The 25,373-nt window shown below is 46.0% G+C and overlaps 1 protein-coding gene across 2 annotated transcripts in view; it reads right to left on the reverse strand.

Annotated features, from left to right (window-relative positions):
* Nucleotides 1–2,078: 2,078 nt before the first annotated feature.
* The window catches only part of LOC147041132 (poliovirus receptor homolog), a 61,862-nt gene continuing 38,567 nt past the window's right edge, over nt 2,079–25,373 (reverse strand). Inside the window, exons 7-10 of one of the 2 annotated variants that reach the window (XM_085900251.1) lie at nt 3,926–4,055; nt 3,786–3,843; nt 3,418–3,516; nt 2,079–3,330 (exon numbers count right to left, since the gene is read on the reverse strand). In XM_085900251.1, coding sequence (XP_085756377.1) covers nt 3,163–3,330; nt 3,418–3,516; nt 3,786–3,843; nt 3,926–4,055 — 455 coding nt within the window. In that variant the 3' untranslated portion in view covers nt 2,079–3,162. Of the gene's footprint in view, nt 3,331–3,417; nt 3,517–3,785; nt 3,844–3,925; nt 4,056–14,285; nt 17,329–25,373 lie in introns of those variants that run through there. The other variant, XM_085900250.1, reaches the window with a different exon arrangement.

Here is a 25,373-nt window from a genome sequence, read left to right on the forward strand (position 1 = left end):
TTTGAACACACTTGTATGTCGTGTAAATTTCTAATGACTCAGAAGTCACACTGATTTCCTGGTATGTCATTTGTTGTGAGTTCATGCATTGTGTTGCTTTTGTTCTTTGAACAAAGTGATGTTCATGCACGGCTCATTTTGTGCACCAGTAAAACAATCCGTCTTCTATTTCTCCTTTATTGGTTTTGGTCATTATTTAGCAAGGACAACATGTTTGGTTGAATCAAATGGCACCAGACTTATAGCTTAAAAAACAAGGACAATGGTTGAAATGAACAAGAATCACAATATACAATTTGAGATCATTCATAATAAAACAAAAACTAGCATGAGACTTTGATCCAACTAAATGCATGACTTCTTATTGGGTAGTGTACCTTCTAAATGTCAAATGTTGACAACATTGGTGTAAATCTCAAAGCTTTGACCTTGGGTGCGGGAGAACTAAGATCGAATCTTACGCTATGTAAACTTTAGCTCAAAGTCTGCTTTGTGTGGGACTCGTACCATAGTCTCCCGATCACTGGGTAAAGTTAAAAACCTTTCTGCCATTATGTCTGGGAAATTCGTTTTTTTTAAGGTAGTGTATTGTACATAGATTTAGATTTTTTAAATAAAATTTACTAACGGACGTTTTTCCAGGGTTCAAAAGTCAGACGAAGTGTATGCCCATGTTTTTTAATAAGGTAATTGAGAGTCTTCCCCAGTGTGTCAGTAAAATTCCTCTATTGGTTTGATCCTCCCTCACATGAATGATTCCAAATAGTTTGTGCGAATGTTGTCTCTGTTGAAGCGCATTGGCACACAAATGTCAACCAACAACAGGAATGTTTTTATTTGACAATCGTGACTAAATACACAAATACAAATACTGCTAGCAGTATTGCTCATGGTGACATTGGAGCAGCTTTGGAAAAGAAATTCCATCCCCACAATCAGTTCAGCAGTAGTTGGATGAGTTTTACTTCAGTCGAACTGCTCAAAGTACAATTTACCTTTCTGGCAAGTTTCTCAAAATCAGATTTGTTAGTGACAAGTTACAGTGGAAGGCCAATTCAAATACAAACTTGAGCTAGGCAAAAATGATACAAAGCATTGACTGAATGGAGGTTTTGTTGCTGTTAGCCATCATGAGCTAACAATGTAATGAATATTAGCTACATCTATTAGCAAGCTGTCTTTATTTTTGTTTTCACTCAATCCCTGTGGCTGCCGGGCATGTCATAAAGGACGCTTCTGGACACTTGCGTTCTCTCTTTATTTGACAAGACAAGGATTTGTAAAACATGTCCAGTAACATTTATCCCCTCCCAAAAGCGTACAAAATAAAAGTTATGCCAAAAACGAAAGACATCTCCAGTGTGACTATCGAGGTCATTGTGGTTGGGCGGTGAGGACTGAAAAGCTCACAAACAAATAATAATAATACTTCCAAAAACAAACAAACAAACAAACAAACAAACAAGGCACATGTGGCTCTGTGATAACAACTGTCTGGGACTGGCTAACAGCTAACACACTTTCCTTTTCATGACAGCTTTTCAAAACAAATTAGAATTCAAATGAGCCTGGCAATGTCATAGAACACAGACTTAAAAGTTTCCATTTTGTTACTAGTTGACTTCAATCCCTTCATAGCGCGTTGCGGGTTCACCGTCCTGCTATTTTACTGATTTGGTCTTGTTCAGGTAAAACTCACTTGACACTGTATATATTTGAAAGATGATCAGGCTTTTTTTCTTTTTTTTTTGCTGACTAGATTAGAAAGTTTTAATCCCCGCTCATTTAGGTTGTTGTTTACTGTAAACGCAGGGATTGGTACGCTGAATTTTATTTTTCCTTTTCCGTTTTCAGTGTTTGCCTTATACGATTCTGTTGTCGTTTCGGAATCAATCTGTATCACTTAGCATGCAACGAAAGCAACAAACATGATTGTCAACAAATCAACACAAACAACTTTTAAAACTGACGATTGCATTTGAATCTTCAATTTTTCTGAGTTTAACTGGCGACTTGTTGTCTGAGTGCTGTGAGTAAAAAAAATAAAATAAAACCATAAAAACTCATCATAATCAAAATTCTTTGATTTTCAACTTATCTTAATGATGACGATGATGCTACAGTCAAAGGGGAAGGAACAAGCTGGTCATCATGCCATGCACACATTTCATTATTAGCGTTATTATTCATATTTTCTTACGTCGTCAGCACATTGTGGCTGTCCAGTGACGACATTTCTGTTAAAAAGTAAAACACTCCACCCCATCTGCAGAAGCACCGAGAACACGATACTTTTTTTTTTTTCTTTTTTTTTTTTTACACCAATAATTATATATCATCATCGTTATTATAATTATTCATCATCAACATAAGCGGTACTATTTACACTGTTGGTCATTTGGTACAATGTTGACATCCACTTTAATGGCAGTATTTTTCCCTTATATGCTCACCAGACACTTCATTAGGAACACCTTCTGATGAAAGCTTTGCATGTACACAGATAACAACGGCCATTATCGTAATTCAAAACCAAATCAAATTAGTGTAGGAGTGTGCTTGTCGCGCATGTGCTTTCCAAACCTGGAAAAGAAACCTCAGAGAGCATCAACATTTTCGCAAGGGTTCACACAAAGCTTTCAAAGTGAGCATTACTGGGATGATGATTATTCTTCATAATGGATTGTGTGCCTAAAGAAATGTCAGTGTGTGTGTAAGTAAACCCCCTCTACATTGCGTGTTCGGGTCAGCGGTCCTGCCATTAAAACAACTTTTTAGGGCGCAATGTTAATGGCCTAAATTTTGTTGAAATCTGCAATAATTCCAGTGTTGACCACTAGGCGGCGCCAAAGTTAGTTTGACTGATGGTACTTCGATATTGAGGATTTTAGGCCATTACAAAAGGGGGTTTACCTAATATGCACATTTGTGTTACATTCCTTGCGATGGATGCCTGAATGCGCCTGTGTGTCCCCCCCCCCCCAAAAAAAAAACCCAAAACCACCATGATGTTTCCTTATTTGAGCCCCCCCCTCTTTAAAAGAAGCTCACGTGATGTTACCTTCATCAGTGAGACTACACAACATAATAAAAGTGGATAAAAGTGTGTGTGTGGGGGGGGGAAGGTTCCCTCGGCGTGCACCTCCCAGTGGCCGGCCACGCTTACACATACATGGCAGGTGACACAAAGCTCTCGCCACGAGCGATGTTGGTGGTCGGCGGAGGCTCATGATTGGTGGAGACCGGGTTCGGGTCCAGGTTCAGGTTCACTTCATCCGGCAGTGGAGGTCCGCCGCCATTCGCCGCACCTGGAGTTTCGCTGCCAAAGTTCTGCCAAAACAAACAAACAAAATAAAAAAGAAAAGAAAAATTAGTCAGTCGTCATATTTTTGTGGGGGGAAAAAAAACCAAACGTACCCTGACAGGCTCGCTTCCCGTAGGTTCGTAGTAGACGTCCCCTGCCGGGGTGAGCGGCGCCATTTCGGTGGCAGCGGGCATCTCTGACGGCTTGTTCAGCTGCATGCACGCATTGAAACCAAGAAAACGGAAATCTAGATTTGTGCAAAGACTTTACAAAATCAACTTACTCATGCTTTGCATATTGTATGAATGCTAACCTGCTGCTATCATTAGCATAGATAGATGTACAATTTGTTGTCATTTTTCAACCAGTTCATTTAAATTGGATAATTAGCTGCACAGTGTTGGGGATTGACCGGTTTAAGCAAGCGCTAATCACCTCTGATCAATACACAAAGCACTCGTTGATTGATGGATTGACTCACCAGCTCGGTGGAGCCGCTGCTCTTGATGGGGGGAGGGGGCTTGTGCTTCGGGGGGCCACTGATTGAACGACATTAAAATCACCAAACTATCATTTGCCGTATGAACAATGGTTAATCATTCTGATTGGCTAAGAACTCACTCTGCGTCACGCCGGCGTCGGCGAATAAAGAAGACGAGGCCCACCACGATGCCGATGAGGGCGAGGGCCCCGAGGAGCCCGCCGATCACTGCGCCTGTCGACGGGCCTGGCACAAAACGACGCTCTTCCTCTGGGGGGCGACACATCACATAATTGTTTTTCCCCGATTTCCACGAGCAGACGTCACTGCATGAGCTCTTTTCCAAAGAAAAAGAGAACATGAATTGCCCTTTGGTTCTGTGTCTTGCCAGCAGGTGGCACTGTCCTCCAAGTAAACGGATACAGATTGCAGCTGCTGTGATTTCAGACTGAGCCTGAAGGCACCGCTCGATAAGATGCTCAACAGAAAACAGGGCAGAGGAGGAAGAAGAAGCAAAAAAAAAAAAAAAAAAAGGAACTAAAAGGAGTAAAGAGGTGTAAAAGGAAGATGAGGAAAAAGAGGCAGAGGGCGAAGAAGGGGGAGGAAGAAGAAGATGAAAAGGAGGAGGAAGAAGATGAAAACGGAGAGCGAGAAGAGGAGGCAAAAAAAATCAGCCTCCTCATTCCTGTGACACTTTGTCCTCCTCCTACCTTGCGGCCTTCGAACCTTCCTCATGCTTTGATCCCTCAGCCTCCTTTACTCTTTCGCTCGCACACACACACACACACACACTTCACAGGCACTTTTCTGCCTTCCAGCATCGTCTTACTGCTCATTTGCGTTCATGGAAAAACGGCTTGGCCTCTCTTTTCCCACAACCGCTCCCCCCCCCTTCCGGCGTGACTCAAAAGCATCCCATTTGCAGTCAAATTGAATCATGGATGCCGCTGATGAGCGCCAGCTACGAAAACACAAATCCATAAACACCACAAACAAAGAAAGACCCCCACCCCGTCCCGACCAACACACACACATATACGCGTGCACTCAGCTTCCCCCTCCAGCCTCCAAAAGACTTCCAAAGTGACGAGTGCACGGAAATGACTGCAATCAGCCGGCAATTACGGAGAATAAAGCGGGAGATTTTGGACTCTAAAGGCTTCTTGATTCCTTTCAGTAGGCCATTTGAAGAGGAGGGGGACATTAAAGAAGAAGAAAAAAGGTAAAGCGAGCAGCTCTTGTGACGCTACAGATGATTTGAAGCTGCTCTCATTTGTTTGTTGACGATTCTGCTTCAGACCAACATCAACAACTGCAAGGAAGAAAGCACAGCAGGAAATAAAATGCTAACCTAAAAGCTAACTTCCGATGTCACGACATCATAGAAAACTACATATGCGATTGTTGAAAATATATAGATTTTGAAATGTGTAAATATCAATGTGCTTGATGAAAAAAAATGATCTTTTCGTTTTGTGTTTGTTTTGATTGTCAGCTACTGTTTGCCCAAAACCTCAAAATGTGACTTATCCAATTGTGTCGCCAGGCTAACGTAATACAAATTGTCGTAAATAACAAAAAAACAAAACAAAAAAAATACAGAAGACTGCAATCAATTCCAAACAAAGAAGAAGCTGCCACATTCAAACACGGGAGGAAATAAATCAATGCGCAAAACAATGCAAGATGATGACGACGACACCAGCGAAGAAGACAACGTTCAAAGCACAGAAGAAGTCAATCATTAAAGCTGACATCATGAATCATTCCCAGTAAGTGGGTAAAGACCTGACGCCGGCGCCGCTCCGACAATTAACTCGGCCGCGCCTTTTGTCATTCGGCGCCCGTGGGGGAGGACGCCGCACGTTGTCTTCCTGAGGACCTGACCGGTCACGCTCTTCGCCACACGGGGCAAAGCTATCATGGCCGCCCAGCGCCCGCTTCTCGGGCCCCCCGCGCATCCCTTGACCTCAGCCCGCATGAATTATTAATGCTTGACTATGTTTTGTCCCCGAAAGGGAGAAAGTCTTGTGCGCTGTGACAGATTTCATCGCCTCACAGCAGGACACACACACACACACACACGCACGCACATACACACAGCTTTGTCTGCCAAGATGTTTTTTTTTTTTTTTTCCCAGCTTGGCAATTTGTGTCTAGGAGCAGAGCGTAAATTGGTATTGGTAATGAAATTGCGATTCATGATCACGATGAATTTTAGGTCGATGAACGAGCCAACGCGTTTACTCCATCGAACATTTCGGAAATGCGACAGTCGATCTTTGTTTGGGCGCAGAAGGGATTTGTCTCAGCCTGTTTTTATTTTTGCTGTAAATAAACAAAACTTTTTTTTTCGAACGTCGGCTAACACAGTGCCGCTATAGTTAGTGGTGTAACTCTTCTTGCCTTTTAGATTGCTCCTTTTGGTGAATGCTGCCCTCTGCTGGTCACAGCTGGACCCTTTTAGAATAAAGTTATTTTTTTTTCCTTGATTATTTTATATTTCTGTTTTATCAACCGATAATTATGTTCAAATCAAGCGCTATTCCTCATCCGATGACCTTATTTTTGTCTGTTCTTTGCAGACAGTACACACACACACACACAAACACACACAACGCAGCCTAGTATGACCTTTGTGTTTCAATCTGCCCACCAGTGCTGGCTCTTTTGTGTCTGTCCCCTCCGTCCATATGTCTCTACCCATTTAACAGATTACACACACACACACACACACACACACACACACACACACACACACACACACACACACACACACACACACACACACACACACACACACACACACACACACACACACACACACACACACACACACACACACACACACACACACACACACACACACACACACACACACACACACACACACACACACACACACACACACACACACACACACACACACACACACACACACACACACACACACACACACACACACACACACACACACACACACACACACACACACACACACACACACACACACACACACACACACACACACACACACACACACACACACACACACACACACACACACACACACACACACATCTCCTGAGTGTAGAAAAGATGGTCGGTGTGTGCAGAGAAATGGCATTGCTCTCTAAATGATCCACAGCAAATGAGTTTATCTGAAAGACACACAGCCCCCCCAAAGCATCCAACAACAAAGTGGGTCAAAGCCTGAAAGGAAGGGAGGGAGGGAGGGAGTGAGGAGGGGAGGAAACATGGTAGGATGTGAGCAAGAATGGGAGGTAGGTAAGAGGGAGGTGGCTTGAGAAAGGGAGCATGGCACCTTGAGGGAGGTGAGACTAAGGATGCAAGGAAGCCAGCTAGGCATCAAAACAAGGCAACTAGGGAGCTTAGCTTTCTCTCTCTCTGTCTCGCTCATGTAGACATGGTGGAAAAAAAACGGGTTACTCTGTGACAGTAAGCTCTGTGTATATTTCGGTTGAACTTCCTGTTGGCGCAACACTTGTGTGGCGAGCTGGCGGAGTCCAAGCGTATGCTAGCTGCCATCCGCTGCCACGGCAAATATCACTCACTCACTCATTGACACGTATGGACACACAAACACAAAGACACAACTCACGGTCTTCCCCGCCCGTCTTTGAAAGCGGATGGGTCAGGCGTCGCTCACACTGGCCCGCCAGAGCGCACACGTGCAACGACCAATAACCAACAAGCTAAAAATAGCACAAATCATAATATCATTGAAACACACACAGTGTTAAGCCAGAGGGAAGGAGAAAGCTGAGCCCAGTGGAGCAGCTCTCTGTGGAGCGCGATAGAGTCAATACAAGTGGGCCGTGGGCTCTCTGTGTCACCACGGATGGAAAACCAAATTGATGCTTTCCATATGGAAGCTCATTTCCTCTTTGCTATTTCGCTCGGTCGACCACTCAACCAGTCGAGTGCCGCTGTTTCCTGCCCTTTGCATCCCGATGTAACTTGCAACCACCAAATTACAACTTCTACTGGCCCGCCGCTTGATGGCCTTCATAACAATCAACAAAATCTGCATTTTTATTTTATTTTATTGTCGGGTTAAGCCCTCCACTGGTTCTACGAAACAGGAAGTAGCTAGCTGGCTAACGATTAGAGCGAGTTTCTTGTGGGTGACTTTTGTGGGGTTATTTGAAGTTTTATGGCTAAATAACGACAGAGAGGCCCCTGAGCGCCAATGTTGCCGTCTCCCTGTTGTCCCCGTCCGCGCCTGCTGTCAGTAAGACTCATGACCGCCATTAGCCGGCATTAAGCAGCGATAAGCACACTCGTCTTCTTCAAGGCTTGAAGGTGGAAGCTCGTTGAGGAAAAGTACAGTCGCGTCTGCGGGCCGCAGGGGGAGCATTATCTTCAAGCGGAGGAGGAGGAGGAGGAAGTGGAGGAGAGATTAGAAAGTGGCATCAAGAGACGAGGGGAAGAGAAAGCGGCGGTGAAATAAAGGAGAACAAAATGGCAAAGATAGAAACACAAAGTGAGTGAAAGAGCGCACAAAGGAGAAACGGATTCCTCCCACGGAACGTCGTGCGCTGCTATGAGCGATCGCGTTCGGGAAGTTAACGGTCCGCGCAAACATCACACGGAGCCGAGAGGCAGAATATTAGGAACAGCTCAGAGTGTCGGGCCATCAGGCCGTCGCCAACTAAATAGGACCTGTGAGCAGGTGTACCTAATGAAGTGACCCGCACATTGAGCCACGCTGGTATGAAAACACGTAAGCACGCATCATCTCCTTTCCATGCTAATTTCCTGCCTCATTTGCATAATAAAAGGCTCTTGTGTCAATTGGTGTTAATGTATGCGGATTTATCCTACCATCACCTTGCTGAGCTAAAGCAACACGGCAGGTGAAATGCACGCCGCGTGTGTATGTGTGTGTTATTAAATTGGAGTTTTGGTGTTCCATTTTTGAAAGTATGAGAAGACAAAAAACAGAGGCCGAGCACGTCTTTGGGCTCAGGTATTCTTTTCTTACATTCCTTAGACGTTCACTCCCAAGAGTGTGTGTGTATGCAGTTGTGTGTTTGTGTTTATGTGTGTGTGTGTGTGTTTGGAAGCCTCAGGCTACGAGCTGTCAGCTAGTAATTAAGATTCTCCACGTGTGAAATGTACAGTGTGTACCTTTAAAGGCAAACGTGCGCACGAGCACGCGTCGCTATCCGTACAGGCGCGCGGCTTTGCTGCGGCGCTGACAAAGCCCGCGGAGGCGCCGGGCTCTGAGGAGCCTGTCAAAAGCGTCTTCTTCACCTGTACAACGACGCACACAAGTGCGCACTGCAGGCAAGTCGGCACAAATAAAATATAGAGTGAAAACAAAGAGTACAAGAACATTGTTGCAGGCAGATTGTGTGTAGTTGGATAGAAACACACACCAAAACACACACACAAACATGTGGGTGTTGCTTGTTAAGATGTGCGCGGATGTGTCGAACTTTCACAAGTCTAAAAACAAAATTGCGGAGCAGTAGTCAGAGAGTTGCGGCCAGGAAAGAGCGATGATGTGCTAAGCCGCAGGGGGAGCTTTGTTTTGATGACCAATTAACACCATAGGATGGTTAGCCTCGATTAGCATGTTAGCATCATTAGACTCCACTTTAACCTGACAGGGTGGTCCGTGTCCAAGTATACAATCGTCAGGGTATTGAGACGGAGAGGATGAAATGGAGGTGGGCGTGAAGAGAGGAAGGCGACAAGTGTTGATGAGCGAGAAAAAAAAAAAAAAGTAATGAGATGAATAGCAACCGAGATTCGACTCGACCCGCTGTAATTGCAATGTTAGCGCTAACGACGCTTGCGGCCCTCATCCTGTGAAGTGGAGAAATGGCTCGACTCGACGAGGGGCGAGTTGGCGTCTTCGTAGCGAGGTCGTGCCATGGCGGATAAAATAAAACTGCTTGTTGTTTAGTTACGCCATCGACATGGTCGCCAGCTTGACCCACTTTAGCATTGGACCTGTTCGTGCACCACGCACCTGTTCAACGCCTGCCCCATCCTTTCTTACGCTCTACTTAAACACTTGCTTTCACATGCGCGCGCACACACATACACACACACACACACACACACACACACACACACACACACCGGCAGCCGGCCCTAGACGACGCGATGCGACTTGACGAGGCATTAAGAGACGAGCAGATGGACGTCAGAACTATCCAAGTGGTTGTGAAGGTTCACAAGTGCAACGCAGCGGACGGGTGCTAACAACCTGTATAAAAATAGCTCTATGAACAAACGTTGATCGATATAACTGACAGCGACCGCTCATACAACACGTTGAGAACGTTTTCATTCTCTCTGTCTCCCTCTGGTGGCAGGAGGCGGAATTACGAAGTTTGGTGTTGCGAGTTTGATAGCGGCCATGTATGCGGAATGCTCAGTGGCGACCATGTTTGGGACAATTTCCATTTGGATGCTCACCAACGAATCACACAAAGCGGAGTAAACGTCGTTCACATCCCAACCGCATACTGCCTACGCGCACACACACACACAAAAAGCGATGCATGTTGCCGCGAAGATAAGCGAGCGCCGATTCACACCTGAATCCCGCGAGTGTGCAAAGTGAGATTACGGCTGCGGTCGCAAACACACAAATGGTCAAGTTTGCAATGGAATAAAATAAAGCTATCTCCTCACAACACGCTCGTGCGCGAATAGACACACAGCTACCTCCGCAGACACACGTTAAAGTCATTGACATAATTTCTGAGCGGAGCGACGACAATTACGCAGGGCAGTCACAGTAATAATCTCCGTGTCGCTGCGAGTGCAAGGCCCGGGCGCAACGCCAACGACCCGGAGGAGACGAGATGGAGCCTGACACACGCGGGCGGGCGCACGCGCTAGCGCACACTCAAGCAGACGCTCGCATATGTTGACATTCGCACACAGACACACAAAGGTCAGTTGGTGCAAGGCTTTGCTGACACAGTAAATGTTGTGCCGGTCAGCCGAGAAGCGGGCGGGCCTGACCGCTCCTTCGTTTCTGATGCCCTACGGCGACGCACACGGGACACTTCGTTAGGTATGCAGTCCAATCACACCTCTTCCATTTTTTTCAATCATCTACTTTCTTAGTCTTCAATTCACATTTTTTTTCTGCAGATACAAACTTTGACATGTTTAGTCCGGGCTATCGCGGAGAGTTTTTGTTGCAGTCTACTCTTACTGTTCCTAATATTTTGAGCCCCTCATTTGTGGATAACGGCCTGATGAGCGTCATTCATCTTCTGGCTCCATTAGAGGAGACAAATAGTTGTTTGCTGCCTTTGTGTGTTCTAAACAGGTCTTTTATGTTCTGCTCCTATTTGGCCCAATTTTGCTACACTTTTCATATCTTTGTGTTGTCTGGCAAACAAGACAACAAACGTGCTTTGCCCGTCATTTTACTGCTGTCTGCGTTCCGATTGGATAACTGGGAGAGAGGATGTGGCTCGCCTTATTAGACCTTTATTTGAGCTTAAGACTTGAGGGTTGAATATGTTTTTAAATAAAAAAAAAAGGGGTCTTTAAACTGCTTATCTGTTCACACTACTGTTTCAAAATTTGCAGTTTATTGATTGTTTTCCGAAATGGAGCGTCGTCACTTCATTAAAAAGGAAAAATCTTTGATGGCTAAAAATCAACGGCGTTCTTGCCTTTGTCTGTCAAATCCCGAGCGGACAATGGCCCTGCGCGGACGGCGAGCTTCTAAGTCTCATTAAAAAGTCATTCCCTCCTCAAGCGAAATAAAAAGATGATGAAATGTTGAACTTGTGACCCGCTTTGTCAGATTTTTATGCAAATGAGCTAGCGAAGGAGGTGAGCGGGGCTCATTTGCCGCGGCGCAAAGTTCAACGGCTCCTTTAATCACCTGTCAAGTTGGCTTTGACCTCCCGGATGCTTCCTGTCCATCACACCCGACTCTGTTGACCCTTTCACAAAAGCCGTCTTAATTTTTTTTTTTCCCTCCCCCGCGTTTCTGCGACATTATCTGTACGCACTACATTGCCCAAGAACATTTCCCTAATAAAGTGGCCTCTGAGTGAACTTCATATTGCACACGCTAATCATTTTTTTTAATGGATTTTTTTACAGTAGAGGCCAAATTTGAAACTGCAAAATCTGGGGGAAAAAAAAGAGAAAAGAATCCCACAGGTCTCGGACAAGACAGACAGGTGGCGAGGGGGTGACGTGGGACGTGTGTGTGTGATCGCGGGCATGTGACAGCTCAGGTGGAGAGGCCGAGCAGCGGCATCTTGACAGCTCTCTTTAACGTCAACGATTCCAGCAATGGCCCAAAAAATAAAAATAAAATTACCTCTCTGCTGCCCCCTAGAGGCACCAAACGATTAGCATACGAGACCATTTTCCTTAAAGTGTCCTAATTACAGCAAAGCGCACAATACGTCTCCGTTCCGTGTTCCAAATTCTGAAAGTATGAATGATAAATATAAGATAATCACCACACGTCCATGTGGTCGATTCCCTTGCGTTTTCTGCCTTTGAGGCAAAAAGTAGGCCAGACTCAAAAAGAAGACGACCATGCGAAGGTTCTTCACACAATCTGGTTTCCCCACTGCAGACACAAGTGTGAGGCGGCAAGCTGCAGCAGCAGCAGCAGCAGCTTTCGGCGCTGCTCCATTTGGCAGCGTCGATGCCGACTGCATTTATTAATTGAAAAGTTTTTCAATTATCCCTAACTGCTCACTTTAACAGGGAGTGAGAAAAAGAGAGGACGACAAAATGGCTGAAGGCTTTTCTCCCTTTTAGGCTGGTTTAATTGGTGCCAAGTGATGAGGAGGAAAAAAAAAAAAAAAAAAAACAGGCTGGTGTCAACTGACAGAAAAGACATTTTTGGAGCTTTTGTTCGGCCACCCTCGTCACAAAACGGTGGGGAAAAAAAAAAACGTACAAAAGACGAGACGGGCAAGAAATTAACTGCTTTGAAAAAATTGGACAGCCGTTACGTTTTGTGGTTGGCGAGCGCCGGCGTGCGGCGGCCGCTTGCGCATTTCAGCGGCGTCGGGAAGCTTCAAAGTCAGATTGATGAGGATTGCGCTTGTCACAGCGTCTCCAGAGCCAACCGTGAAAGGTGAGCTGACAGCAGTTTAGTGAGCGAGAGCCAATAAACGCAACGGGCATGTCAAGTTCGGAAAAAAACGGCTTTCTTTTCAGACATCCCTGCAAAATAAGTCTTTAAAAAAAAATAAAAACCTTGCCCTTTGTTATTATAATTTTGGCCCGTTCAGCAATAGGAAGCATTTTTATTTTCCAAAACTAATTGAGGGCCACTCAAGTGTTGGCGCAGTCGACCAGACGCCGAAACTGGATTTGGAATAACAACGTCCTGTTTGCTCCCTACAGCAAAGCTGAGTTAAGTACAAGATGTGTATACACACACACACACACACACACAGACACACACACAATGGCCTTATTTAGCTGTGCCCTGAAAGTACAGATGTAAACAAGTTTGCCTTCTCGCACAACTCGCATCCTTGCCACAAATGTATTACACACTCACACACAAACACACACACATGCGCACACACACACACACACACACACACACACACACACACACACACACACACACACACACACACACACACACCACACACACTAACCGCAAGGCATTCAAAAGTAAGCTTGTCTAATCCTGCCATGAGGAGCAGAGGAATAACTTTCACTTTTTCCCCTGAAACTTGGCATATGCCCCCCACCACCACTCGAACACACAAAATCCAAACCAAAATGGCAACATAAACAGGTATGACCTCTAGTTTCCGTGTCAACGTTTCTGTCCAGCCCGTAATGCTGTTTGCCTCGCTCGCGGCCTGAAAGGACACCACTGCTAGTTAGCATGCGGTCACGCTAACAGTGACAACAAGCTACTCGTCTCACAAAGGGCCAGGAAGCGGCGAGCGCATCAGCGAGGCAAACAAACATGTGCGATTTGTGAAATACAAAAACATGCGCGCCAATGCGTTTAATCTGCTCGGTGAGCTGGACTAATTCCTCCCGCGGGGACGGATCACCCACATGGTCAAAGACTTGGACAGCCTCCCATCTTCTCACTGACTGATGATGAGAATTATGCAAGAGATTGTTTTGTTTCAGTTTTGTTTTGGCCGAGGGAAGGCAATCGTTTGTGAAACAACACGCCGAGGAGAGAAATCCTGGTCTGAAAGCATCGCAGGGAGAATAGAAACATGTTTAGTGGGATCACTCGCCCACTCGCAGCTTTTCTGTCAATGACTTTGCTGACGCTTCTCAAATGTTTGTGGACTTCTCCGAGAATGGTTTCTTGAGACTTTTTCGGTCTATTCATTGGGGATTCTTGTCAAACTGGCCTTCAGGGCTGAATGTTCAAAAACACTGAAAAGCATTGAAACTATTCCAAAATATCTTTTGACAAAAGAATCATATTGAAATCATTTCAAGAGTGCTAGCAAGACTTTCCGCGAGTTATGTTGACAACCAAAGTGCTTGTTTGGGGTTCTTAGTTTGTCCCTGATAAAGTGAAAAGCATTTGAATGTCTGTTGAGAAGAAAAACCGGAAGTAGTGAGCAAACCCAGACGGGTTGACCCATACGTTGTTGCGATAAAGCGCTTACGCGGCTTGACGAAGGAAGGCGAGAAAGTTTTGCCGCGTCGCGGCTGGCCCGGCACAAACTCCGCTTCCGCCGGATTAACCACAAAAGCCGAGCTCAATCACTAATAGGCCGCCTGCCCCGACTCCTCCTTATCCTCCACTTGGCAGTCGGAGGACAATTTGGTAAGCTCGCGATCCGGGTGCCGAATCAAAGATGGTGGGAACACCTTGTGCCGAACTGGAATGGTAAAAACTGTTGGTGGTAACCAAGCAGCTGGCGCTGTCTTAAAAACAACAAAAAAACAAAAACAAGCTAACAAATGGGGATTAGAAAATGGCAGGATTAACTCCAATGGCGGTTTGTATTGAGGTCTTCTTTGTGTCCTCCTCTTTGGCTTGTTCCCTTTTTGCAATTCTCTAGATGGAGCGCCAAGAGAACAGCGCCAAGCTAGCCAAGCGACACCCTCGGACTTGGCGGCGGTTTTGCGTCGGCGTATGAAGCTCTAGCTTGACTTTTGTCAAAAGACACCCAACGCCAAGCGACACGCTGAGGTTACTCACCGACGCGAAGACTTTCCCGCAAGACACTCGGACGGCGCTAATTAGCATCGCTATCAATGGCGCCTGTAGCTAAAGCGGCCATTTTGTGGCAGTCAGGTAGCTCACGATGAATGGCGGGAAATCTCACTGATTGCCGGCTTCCCCGCCGAGGTTTTTGTAAGATTGGGGTTTTTATTCAAATGACATGCGCAGGGAAAGAAAAGTCAGCGGCTGATCTCGCCGCACGCCTCCTTGCTAATTAGGCGGTAAAGAGAGAAATCTCGATAAAGGAACGCGGGAATACACCCGAGAGAAGACGTGCTGAGGCAAACTAACAGAAAGTGCAGAAAGGAGATGAAACCGCCGCCTCAGTTGGGATTTTTTTTCTTCTTTTTGGGTGAAAGATCCTCAAAACTCTGTTCAGAAACTTGTTTGTTTCTTCATCAAAGTATCTTCAATGCGAGCTAGCGTCAAAACACACTTTGGGGACGAGGTGACACGAGACATTTTTGACTCGTGCGATGATGTTTGGGGATGAAACGGCCCGTGGAGGATGTTGAGGAACAATCGACGCTCGGTGAGGGTTTGAAAAGTGGCTAATGGTTCCTTTTTTGTGCTAGATAAGCTCACATCTGCACTTCCTTTCCACATCCCATAGACATTTTATTTTTAAAGTACTCACACAACCCTATTTTTTATTTTTTTTACTCCAACGAGCAAAACACGTAACACTCACATTTTATTTTCTACAGCCACCATGTTGTAGTTCTTCCACCATAAGACAAGATGCATTATAATAATGTCAAATCAACAAAGGAGAAAGCAGCAGATGAAAAAGGCAAACGTGTTCTAAGAATTAAAATATTGTCGAGAGTTCCTCCAAGTGACACATGACCGTGTTTACATTCACAGAAACTCCATTAGTGGATCCCAAGGTTGAATTTTGAATGTCCCGTTGAAATCCTGCCGTTTTGCTACGATGTCACGTTGTCAAGTAGCCCGACATATTAAAAGGACCACAATAACTTTGTAATTAAAATCCTAATCCGAAACCACACGCACAAGTCTGCGAGGATTCTATGGATTGTTCCTACGATTTGTTGGAACAAATCCCCGCAGAAAGGATGCAAAAACCCAACAGAAATAAAAAGCGCCAATCTTGTTGAAAAGACTCGTTGAGGAGGATTTAGAAAGAAGCGCGGCGCCGAATGAGCTTTGCTTGTTCAAGATGTGAGAAACAAAGACACAGATTGGGTTTTGTAAATACCGCGTGGTGATCTGCCACGGCCGATAAGCCGGCCGCTGCGTAAATAAAGATGGACGCCAGAAATAGAGCGGCGTAAAGAAAGAAGGCGGGGAAAAAAATAAATAAAAAATCATCCAAATTGAGTATTTATAAGCGATGAGTCATCCTGCCACAAAAAATGCGGAACTGCTCAAAGTGCTTCTTTTCACCGATACGCGACGACAACATCGAGGCTAGCGAGACGACGCCCAGTAGATAGAAGATAACGCACGCTATTAATCAGAGGTGGGAGAAAGTCACGGACGTTTCAGGCGGGCAAGTCCGAAAAGTCATGTGACTGGACCCCACCTCTGCCGTCAACATGAGCACATACACACACACACACGCACACGCTCCAACTTGATGAGCCGACAAAAGAAGGCAAGAATGCGTTTTTGTACGCAGACCAGACGACGTTTCCAAGAGATAGCGAGTACCGAGGCACACCAACACGCGCAAAGCTCAAGAACGAGAACACAGCGACAAGCGGCGTCCCTTTTCGAAGCCTTGACGTGCTTGTCCGGTCACTTTCGGACCCGTTCGGCTGTTTGCAAAGTCTAAGTTTTGCGGGATTCACACGTAAATGGCCGTCCGGGAAATGACGGAGCCGTCCCGCTGGGACTCCATGTCGTCATCCAGGTACAGGCCGTCTCCGCCGCCATAGGCCGGAGGGTTGCCGCCATCGAATCGGTCGTAGCACTCGTCCTCCTCCAGGCTGTCGTCAAACTTGCGCCTCTCCGCCTCATCCAGGAGGATGTCGTGGGTGGAGGGCTTGGCGGGATGCTGGTGGAGGCGGTGGAAGTCGTTGGCCTTCTCCGTCAGAGTCCCCGTGTTGTCGCAGCCCTCGCGGTACTTATACGTCGGCCCGTTGTTGTTCCTACCCTCGCCGCCGAATAGAAGACGAGCCTTGTTGCCGTAGTCGGCGCCGTTGCCGCCGCCGCCGCCCGCCGCCACCGAGTCTGCGCCTCCCCCGCCACGCTGGTGCTGGCGGCGGCCTCGCGTCACCAGCACCGCCACCAGCGCCACAACCGAAAGCAGGGCCAGGAGGGAGCCGATCACGGCGCCCGCCACCGCCCCGGTGCTGGACGGGTCCTCCAAGGCTTCTGCAGAAAGGATGGAGGGGTTGGAAGGAAGGATGGAAACACGGGTGGAGGAGAAGAAAGAGGAAGTTGGATGGCGGCAGTTAAGGAAGTCCTGCTGTCTTAAGTGAAGAACGTCTCAATCCGTGGGAACAGTGGCCACGAGGGAGCTGCCCTTCTCCTTGTTGCGGTCAAACCAGCCCGAACGGGTCGCTGGCTTCCTGTTGGTGTGAGCCAAATTTGCCCCCACGGACGCAACGCAAAGTAGAAGCCAACGCAGATACCGCAAATCCGGATAGATCACAAATTCACTCCTGTACGTAACCAGAGTTACTGAATTCAAGTGGGCGGAGCCAATCTAATCACCTATCGTGGGAGGGACTGCTACGTATCCGCTGCGATGCCATTACTTTGTGTACCTAGTGAAGGGTCCAGTGAGTACACGACACACACACACACACACACACACACACATCCAGAGAGGTTTATTTGAAGAAACACAGCTGCTCCTTCAAAGCGCCACCATATTCACCGTCCCTCAAACCCTCGCCGTCTGATTCTTCCCAGTGGCCTCATTAGACGCCGACACCGGCTTCCGATGACGGGAGATTAGCACAACCGGACTCACACTGGGCTCAAACGCGTACACACACATGAAGCCAGATGATATTTTGGGGACATGTGAAGCAGTTCACGTTTGATGCCAATCCCGGCGTGGTGCCGCCAGTCAATGCGGACATGGATGCCAATCAAACAGCTGGTGGGATGAAGTTGCGCGGAAGCCAAATGATTGCTCATCCCCGTGAAATAATAGCAACACTAATAAAGATGACGTGTGTGTGTGTGTGTGTGTGAACGTAAGTGTGTAAACAAGAGGATGGGAAATTGAAAGAGAGCAAAGAGTGTTTGGTGATTAGAAGGGAGCATAATAAGAAAGCAAAGACAACACGTTAGTCAATAAGGAGGAAAAGATTAGGTTAGTACAGAAGGAGAAAGAAGATGGAGTTAGTAAGTAGAGCAAGATGTGAGGTTGGGGCGAGCCAAAGAGATCCTTGGAAGTGGGCGGGGCCCGTCGGGACAGGAAGTCCACGTCCGCTGCGAGTGACACATGGGGTTAAAACGACGACTTGGCTTGGGCCGCGCCATGCCCTCAATGTTATTTATATTCACGCGAGATGATTTCAGAGCGTTTTTCATATTTATGAGGAATACATATTTCCCAGCAGCCTTCATATCGCAGCAGCTGAATGATGGCCGTCTGCCGCCGCCTTTTTTTTAATCAGGCGCTTCCCACAAAAACTCAACCGGGCAGATGAGAAGGAAGATGACTGCTCGTTAAGGACGATCCTACACTATACGGGCCACTTTATTAGGTACGCCATCAGCTTATGGAGCAAAAAAAAGGTTTTCCAACAAATAATGGATGATAGTCCAAAAGAAACTGTGAATATGGTAATTCCGGAGTTGAAAATGGCAACACTGATCCAGCCGGCGTGTTGCAAGAGGTTCAAAGCGGGGAAGTCGGCCGAACTTTTCTTCAATGGCGGCAGGCCGACCGCTTAAAAAGCAACACGCTGAGAAACGTGACTGCGAGAGTCAGGCAGGGGGGGCTTCCTATCACTCTCCGCATTAACGTCATGTACGCCACACAGATTAAGGCGTCCGCTACGGCGGTCGGGATAAGCCCCGGCAAAAGATTTAGCGTGCGGCGAGGTAGTGGTGGCGAAATGGAAATAAAATAAAACTCACGTCACGGCAGGATGCTGCTCAGTTGCAGCGCATACACAAACACAAACACAAACAGAGGTGGGAGGAAGTCTCATGTAAGGCTTAATGTTCATATATTCTTTATCCTTTGCAAAGAACGATTAACATTAGCATCATACAGCGAGATTCCAATACGAGCTTGAGTTACAAGATGATTTTTCATAACAACTTGAGCGTTCAAGTTGTGCGCGTAAAACAAAGAATCAGAGTGGTGGGTCTTTATGCAGTAATTCAGAATTCTAAATCTCTGAATTATTCAAGTCAGTAAATGTTGTTTACGCGCCTGCCAAGCAACCAGAGTGGATGAAAAGAAAAATGACATATCTACAGTTTGAAATGATTTTCAACGCACATTATCATAATCTGGCGTTTCATCACGCCACTAATAAGATGCCTGATTCAGCATACGGATCGCCTTAATGTCTTCCGTAACACACACATGCTCCATTTCTCTCCTTCCTAAAGCAGATATTAATCAGTGAGAACAAAATATGCTGCAGCAACACATGTAGACAGACAAAAAAATATATAGACAAAAAAATATACAGATAAATAATATTATACTGCGCCCTGGTGGCCAAAGTGTACACACCATTGACATATTTATTATTATATTTTTCTTATAATTTATTTATTTTATTTCTCATAGCACCCAAAAATCCCGAGATATTTTTTGAAAGAGCAAAAGAGATTCTGACTTTAAAAGCTGCAAAAGTAATCCGAGGTGAAAAAGTGCAGGAGTGATAGCTTCCATTGCCCGCCTCGCTCAAAGAAGATTTCCGTCGTCATATTAGCGCTCTGTCATCGTAATCATGGTCTGACCGGCGGAGCGTAAGTGCTTCAGTCTGCAAGTGGCAATCTGCTTTTGATTAAATCAGAATTTCCAGGAGCGCGCTCGCCACTCCGGTATCGTTTTCTTGCGGAATTGCGCCCGGCGGGCAGGTTCAAGAAGGTCGCGGGAGGTTCGGCCTATCCCGACACTCACGATTTTTTTTTTTTTTCCTCTCTCAATGAGAAGATGTTCTACATAAAGTTTAATGGCCTCGCCAGCGTGACGAGGAAAGGTCAGCGGGACGTTGCGGATGATTGAAACGTTCCCACTCATTTCCGTTTTGGAACGTAGCGACGAGATGCAAAGCGAATTCTAAATTGCTTCAAACTTGATGAACATAACAACTTGAAGTTGATGTAGCATCCAATTTTTGGTGCTGAAATAGAGGTATGACCTTACACTGCATGAAAACACACTCACACACAATAAGTCAACCTGCCACAAATGCCTCAGATAAGCACTTTGGACAGCCGTGGCGGAGCACAACAAACAAAAGTCTTGAAGGGGAGCAAAGGCTCGACCTGAACAAAGGACTTCCAAACAACTCTTTTATTTTTACACCACTACTGGAAAAAAAAAAAAGCCATTCTTCTTTTTCCACAAATATATGAGGCTCTTTACGCAGCGACCCATCATTTCCAGACCATTTTACAGCTTCACGCGTACACACACACACACACACACACACACACGAACGGGAGTGAAAGTAATTTCCGCCGTTTTTAAGCGGTGAATGCTTTCAACTGGGAGGATTAATGGTCTCCTTTTCACCTTTCTCCAACTGTCAGAAGAAGTCAACTTCCATGTGTACACAAAATACATCCTTCGATCTTACATGTACAGTTAGCTTTAGCCAGCTAGCACGACCGGCAAAGGTTCCCATTTGGACGAATTGCCGAGCGACTCGTAAATGTTGCGAAATCGACTTAAGTGTCTTCCCGAATTATTCCTTTGGAAAAACCGACGGCGACAGACTGTCACGGGAAGAAATATTTCATTTAAATGTGTGATGATCCATCTTGTCACTGTGCTACACACACACATAGAGATGCCTAGCGTGGGTTCAGTGGTTTAATGAACATTATTGATGACCGGGCTTGAGCGAGGCGGGTGTAATTAGTGGCTTGTCTCGCACCTACAAGTCTGCGGCTTCATTAATTCAACGCACGTGCGCGCTCGTATTCACGGACACATCCACATAACGCCCATTGGCAAGTTACACACACATACTGCATGAGTAAGCTTTTGCATGCGTGTGCGTCATTCGCATTTTTTGTCTTATTGTGGAGTCGACAACTGTTGACGTCGATCAACAAAAGCAGTCATCAGTCGGAGCTTTTTGGCCGGCCAGATCCGACCACCCTCCCTTCTCTCCTCCCTGGCTCCATTCATCCATCCCAGCTTGCTCTTAAATGCTTTGCGGTCGCATGAGTCCAAGTGAATCAGGACCACTGAGTGGGAGTAGGAGGAAGAGTTAAAAAAAAAAAAAAAAAAAAGGTAAAATACACGAGGTCAGGATCCACTCAACTAGCATCCCAGGAAGCAGGATTAAGTGCTTCTCTTTGCTCCCTCTAAAACTAGACTAATGGCCAAGACAAGAGCACCGAAAAGGAAGCCAGAAAAAGGAACTAGCAAGCTAGCAATTGTAGCTGAAATGGGCGATCCTAATATTTTGATGTTGAGCTTCACCGAATCAACTAATGAGTGCATTTAACTTTTCCTCAACATCATGGGCACAAATACACAATGCAAATGCCAAGAATTATTTTTTTTTCATACTGTGCCGTGCTGCCAAACATATCGTACAAACTGCCGCTGCTTACAACAAAGAAAAGCTAAAATTCCACTGAATAGCTTCTGATGACCTTCATTGTTACCATGTTCAGACTGCCTTTAAATGTAAAAAGCCATGGATAAATACTTGCAGAGACGTCCTTCGAAGATAATGATAAAAAAAATGTCACTACTTAGACACCAGAGGAGACAATATCTCTCCAATGAAAAGCAGAAATCTCAGAAATTAAAGTTGAGTAAGCCACGGTTAGGGAATTTAGATTTTTTAATGTATTTTTAGCTATTTTTTATGAGCTATTTTTAAATGGTGTGATGGTCGTAAGATGTTTTGAAGATTTTTATGGCTACATACACACGGCGTCATTCTCAGAGCCAATTAAGGTGCTTAAAAAAAAAACTCGGGTGCCCAGTTGCATTGCCGCCACAAAGCGGATTAAGCGCTGAAATGGGAGCGGTATAATACCCACTTGTGCTGCTGTTAATGACCATGTCCAGGACATGGAATGCAAGCACAACGTGGATCATATTGTACATCTGTGTGCCAGTAAGCCGCTAAATCTACCTGGCGACACCACATCGGCTGGCGACTTGCATGAATCCCTATTTGTATGCGCCTGTGAGGTTTGGTGAATGCTCTGCGGTTGTTTGAAGAAGAGCACGTTTGAAGCTGGAAAATTACCCGAACACGGAGACTACGTTTCGTTCGCCCTCCTGCGACGTCTTCTCTTCTTACGGCGTTCGTTGATCATTTCTACACTATTTAAAAATAGCTCATAAGAAAAACCCTAAAAATACATGAAAAAAAAATCGGGCGAAACGGGATGCGCTTAACAAATGAGCTCCTCCAACCTCCTCCTCGGTGGATGAGCTGCCCACTGCGATGGCCGTCTGACCCGGGCCGCCGTCCCCTACCGGCTAATTGAAAGGCGCTCAGCGGGACGGGAGCGTGACCTGTCTGGCTCGTCATTACGCGCGCACGCACGTACGCACACACTAAAACAAACGCGGGCAATTAGAGCGAGACGCGGGCACAGGGGGCGAATCTTCCGAGGTGTCGGGTCACAAGGAGACTCGAGTTACAGGAAAACGAATGGGCCTTACATGAGTGTGTGTGTTGCCGAAATATAAATTGTACTTGGTAGTGTAATTTCATGGATGTGCACAGAGACAAAAAAAAAACAAAAAAAAAAAAACATATCGCATGTGGAGGATTTGGTGTGGCTTCAAAAGATTTTTAGAAATCAAATTGAGCGCCGGCACGCTTTCGGGGCGTGGTAACAACTGCCTGCTTGGTGTTTAATTTAAAACATGTTGGAAAATGCGCTAAAGTGTTAATTACTTTTTAGTCACAGTTCAGAAACATTTCAAACGCAATCTGGCCGCTTTCACAGAGGAAATGAAAAAAGTTTTGAGAAGCTGAAATGAGAGCAGTTGGATTTGAAAATATTTGAAAAGGTGTTTAAGGATTTAATTGTTTCCAAATATCTTCCTTTAATGTGTCTCTGTTGCCGTGGCAATCAGTTGCCAGCCTCACCTTCCCTCCCGAAAGACACAGATGACAAAGAATGCATTCCGTACGAGGCGAGACGTCGTGGCCATGAAATATTTAACCGGAAGATCAAATGCTCAAACGCGATACGGTGAGTTCCTGCCTTTTTTATTCTTTCTGAAGTGCCTCGACAAGTGCGGCGCACAGCACACTTGAATACGGTATTTCTTTAAATATGCTTGTTCGACAGGGTATTTAAATTGTATGGCGACGTAGCGCGACACTTAGCGTAACATTTTTGGTTGGTAGTCAAAACACCGAGCCTACCATGCTCGTTTAAAGTTCATCAAAGTTAATTACAGCCGCGCGCACGCACACACGCACCAGCGGGCAGTCGAGAGCTATTACATGCTCAGCGGAAATGTTTCACATTTGACGCTAAATTGGAGGCTAATCCTGATTAAGTGTCATTTGTGTGTTTCATATCCTGACTGCGGCCTCTTGCCTTTATTGGATCATTTCAATTAAGCGCCTATTACGCAGCGTGGCGTGACTAAACAAGCTAGCTAAATATTAGGAACGGTACTCGGGGTGATGTACAGTCGTGTAGATTTTTTTTGCTACACAAAAAAAGAACTTTTGTGACTATTTAAGAACTAATTTAAGACAAGATTTTGCAGATTTTCACTTTGCACGAACGTCAGGACTCTACTTTCCTATTAGCTATGACTTTGGCACCACCTAGTGGCATTTTAGGGTGCTGCAGGAAGAGCACAAAAATCCAGGTTGACTTCAATCCTGTTAATGTCTGTCACGCAGAAGTTCCACAAGAGGAAAGGCATGTAAGCTCTCCACCCTCGTTACAAGTCAAACATCAGAGGCACAGCGCTGCTTTCATCCGACGTTTAGCAGAACAAAGTTTCGGCGTACACAGGCGGGCAAATTAGCGATGTTGAAGGAACCCAAACGCCAGCGAGGCTCCGCTGAACCTTGCGTGGGTTGTTAGTTTGGAAGCATCGTGTTCTGACATTGCATAAGTGGAATAAGAATTAAGCAGATTAATCCAGCTATTTTCAACCATCTCTAGTCTTATACCGCCCTCTGCTGGAGACGCAAATAGACAGATAGGGCCAAGGTGGGGCACAACGTTACAGTGCCCAAGCTAGCTAAGCTAACTCCTTGTTGGAAGACAACACGCGCGCTTGCGAGGCAACGCCACCCGAACAAGCTTTGTTCCGGCAGGAGGGACAATTCCAGATCTTTAGTCGTGATCTGTCACCCGTGTTCTAAACGCATCTGAGCTCTTGTTCCTCGCGCCTCCGATTACGCCACGTAATCCCGCGCGGCGGCCGCGGGGGAAGTGTTAGCGAGGGACGATTTTGCTGAGCGGTCGGGCGAGACGAGCCGGCGTGAAGACACGTCCCTTGGGCCTGCCGAGCTGTCAGCTTTCCGACATGTTTGGCACGCTTGTACTCTGGATCAATGTGTGAAGGTGATGGAAAACATAAATAAGACCATTTTAAAAGGATTTGCAAAAAGATTGGCTTGAGCAAGCCGTATTTTCCTTTTCTTCAAAATGATGATATAGAAGAGTCGCCCGGTTCTTGTCAGCGAAAGTGACAACAGGTTCTCGAGAAGAATTCCAAAAGTGTGTTTTGAAATAATAATCATTTGTTACTTACTGTAATTGGGTCAGTGTTCACTGCAATACTGAAGTCACTTCAACAGAAAGCATTTGAAGGGAATGAGGGAAAAAAAAAAAAAAAAAAAAAAAAAAAGGAAGCCGAGGGTAGGAGGGGTAAAAAGCGAGCCGCCTCGCAAAGATGAAAAGTGCACGCGGGCCCGTGATGAAGACGCGTTAGCATTCTCTGAAGTGAGTGCAAAGAGTTGAGAAAGAAAGAAAGAGACCAAAAGGGGGGGGGGGGGGGGGCAAACGCCGGCAAACTGGCTCACACCAACTTGAAAGCTCGCAGAAGAATCCAGAAGGGCTCGACCGCGCCAACGCAGCGGGGCCACAAACTTACGACTCGGGTGGGCGTTTCAGTTCAAGGCTTGAATGGACTTCGGCGGAGCTGAGTCCACTTCTGATTGTATTGAGGGAGAAGAGGAGAGGGGGGGGGGGCTTGTCGTATTGTGTGGCCCTACTGAGGGGGCCCGGGTCAACCCATAAAAAACAGCATAGAAATC

Source organism: Syngnathus leptorhynchus, chromosome 20 (assembly GCF_054491065.1).
Source record: "Syngnathus leptorhynchus isolate UIUO chromosome 20, UIUO_Slep, whole genome shotgun sequence".
Taxonomy (NCBI): Eukaryota; Metazoa; Chordata; class Actinopteri; order Syngnathiformes; family Syngnathidae; genus Syngnathus; species Syngnathus leptorhynchus.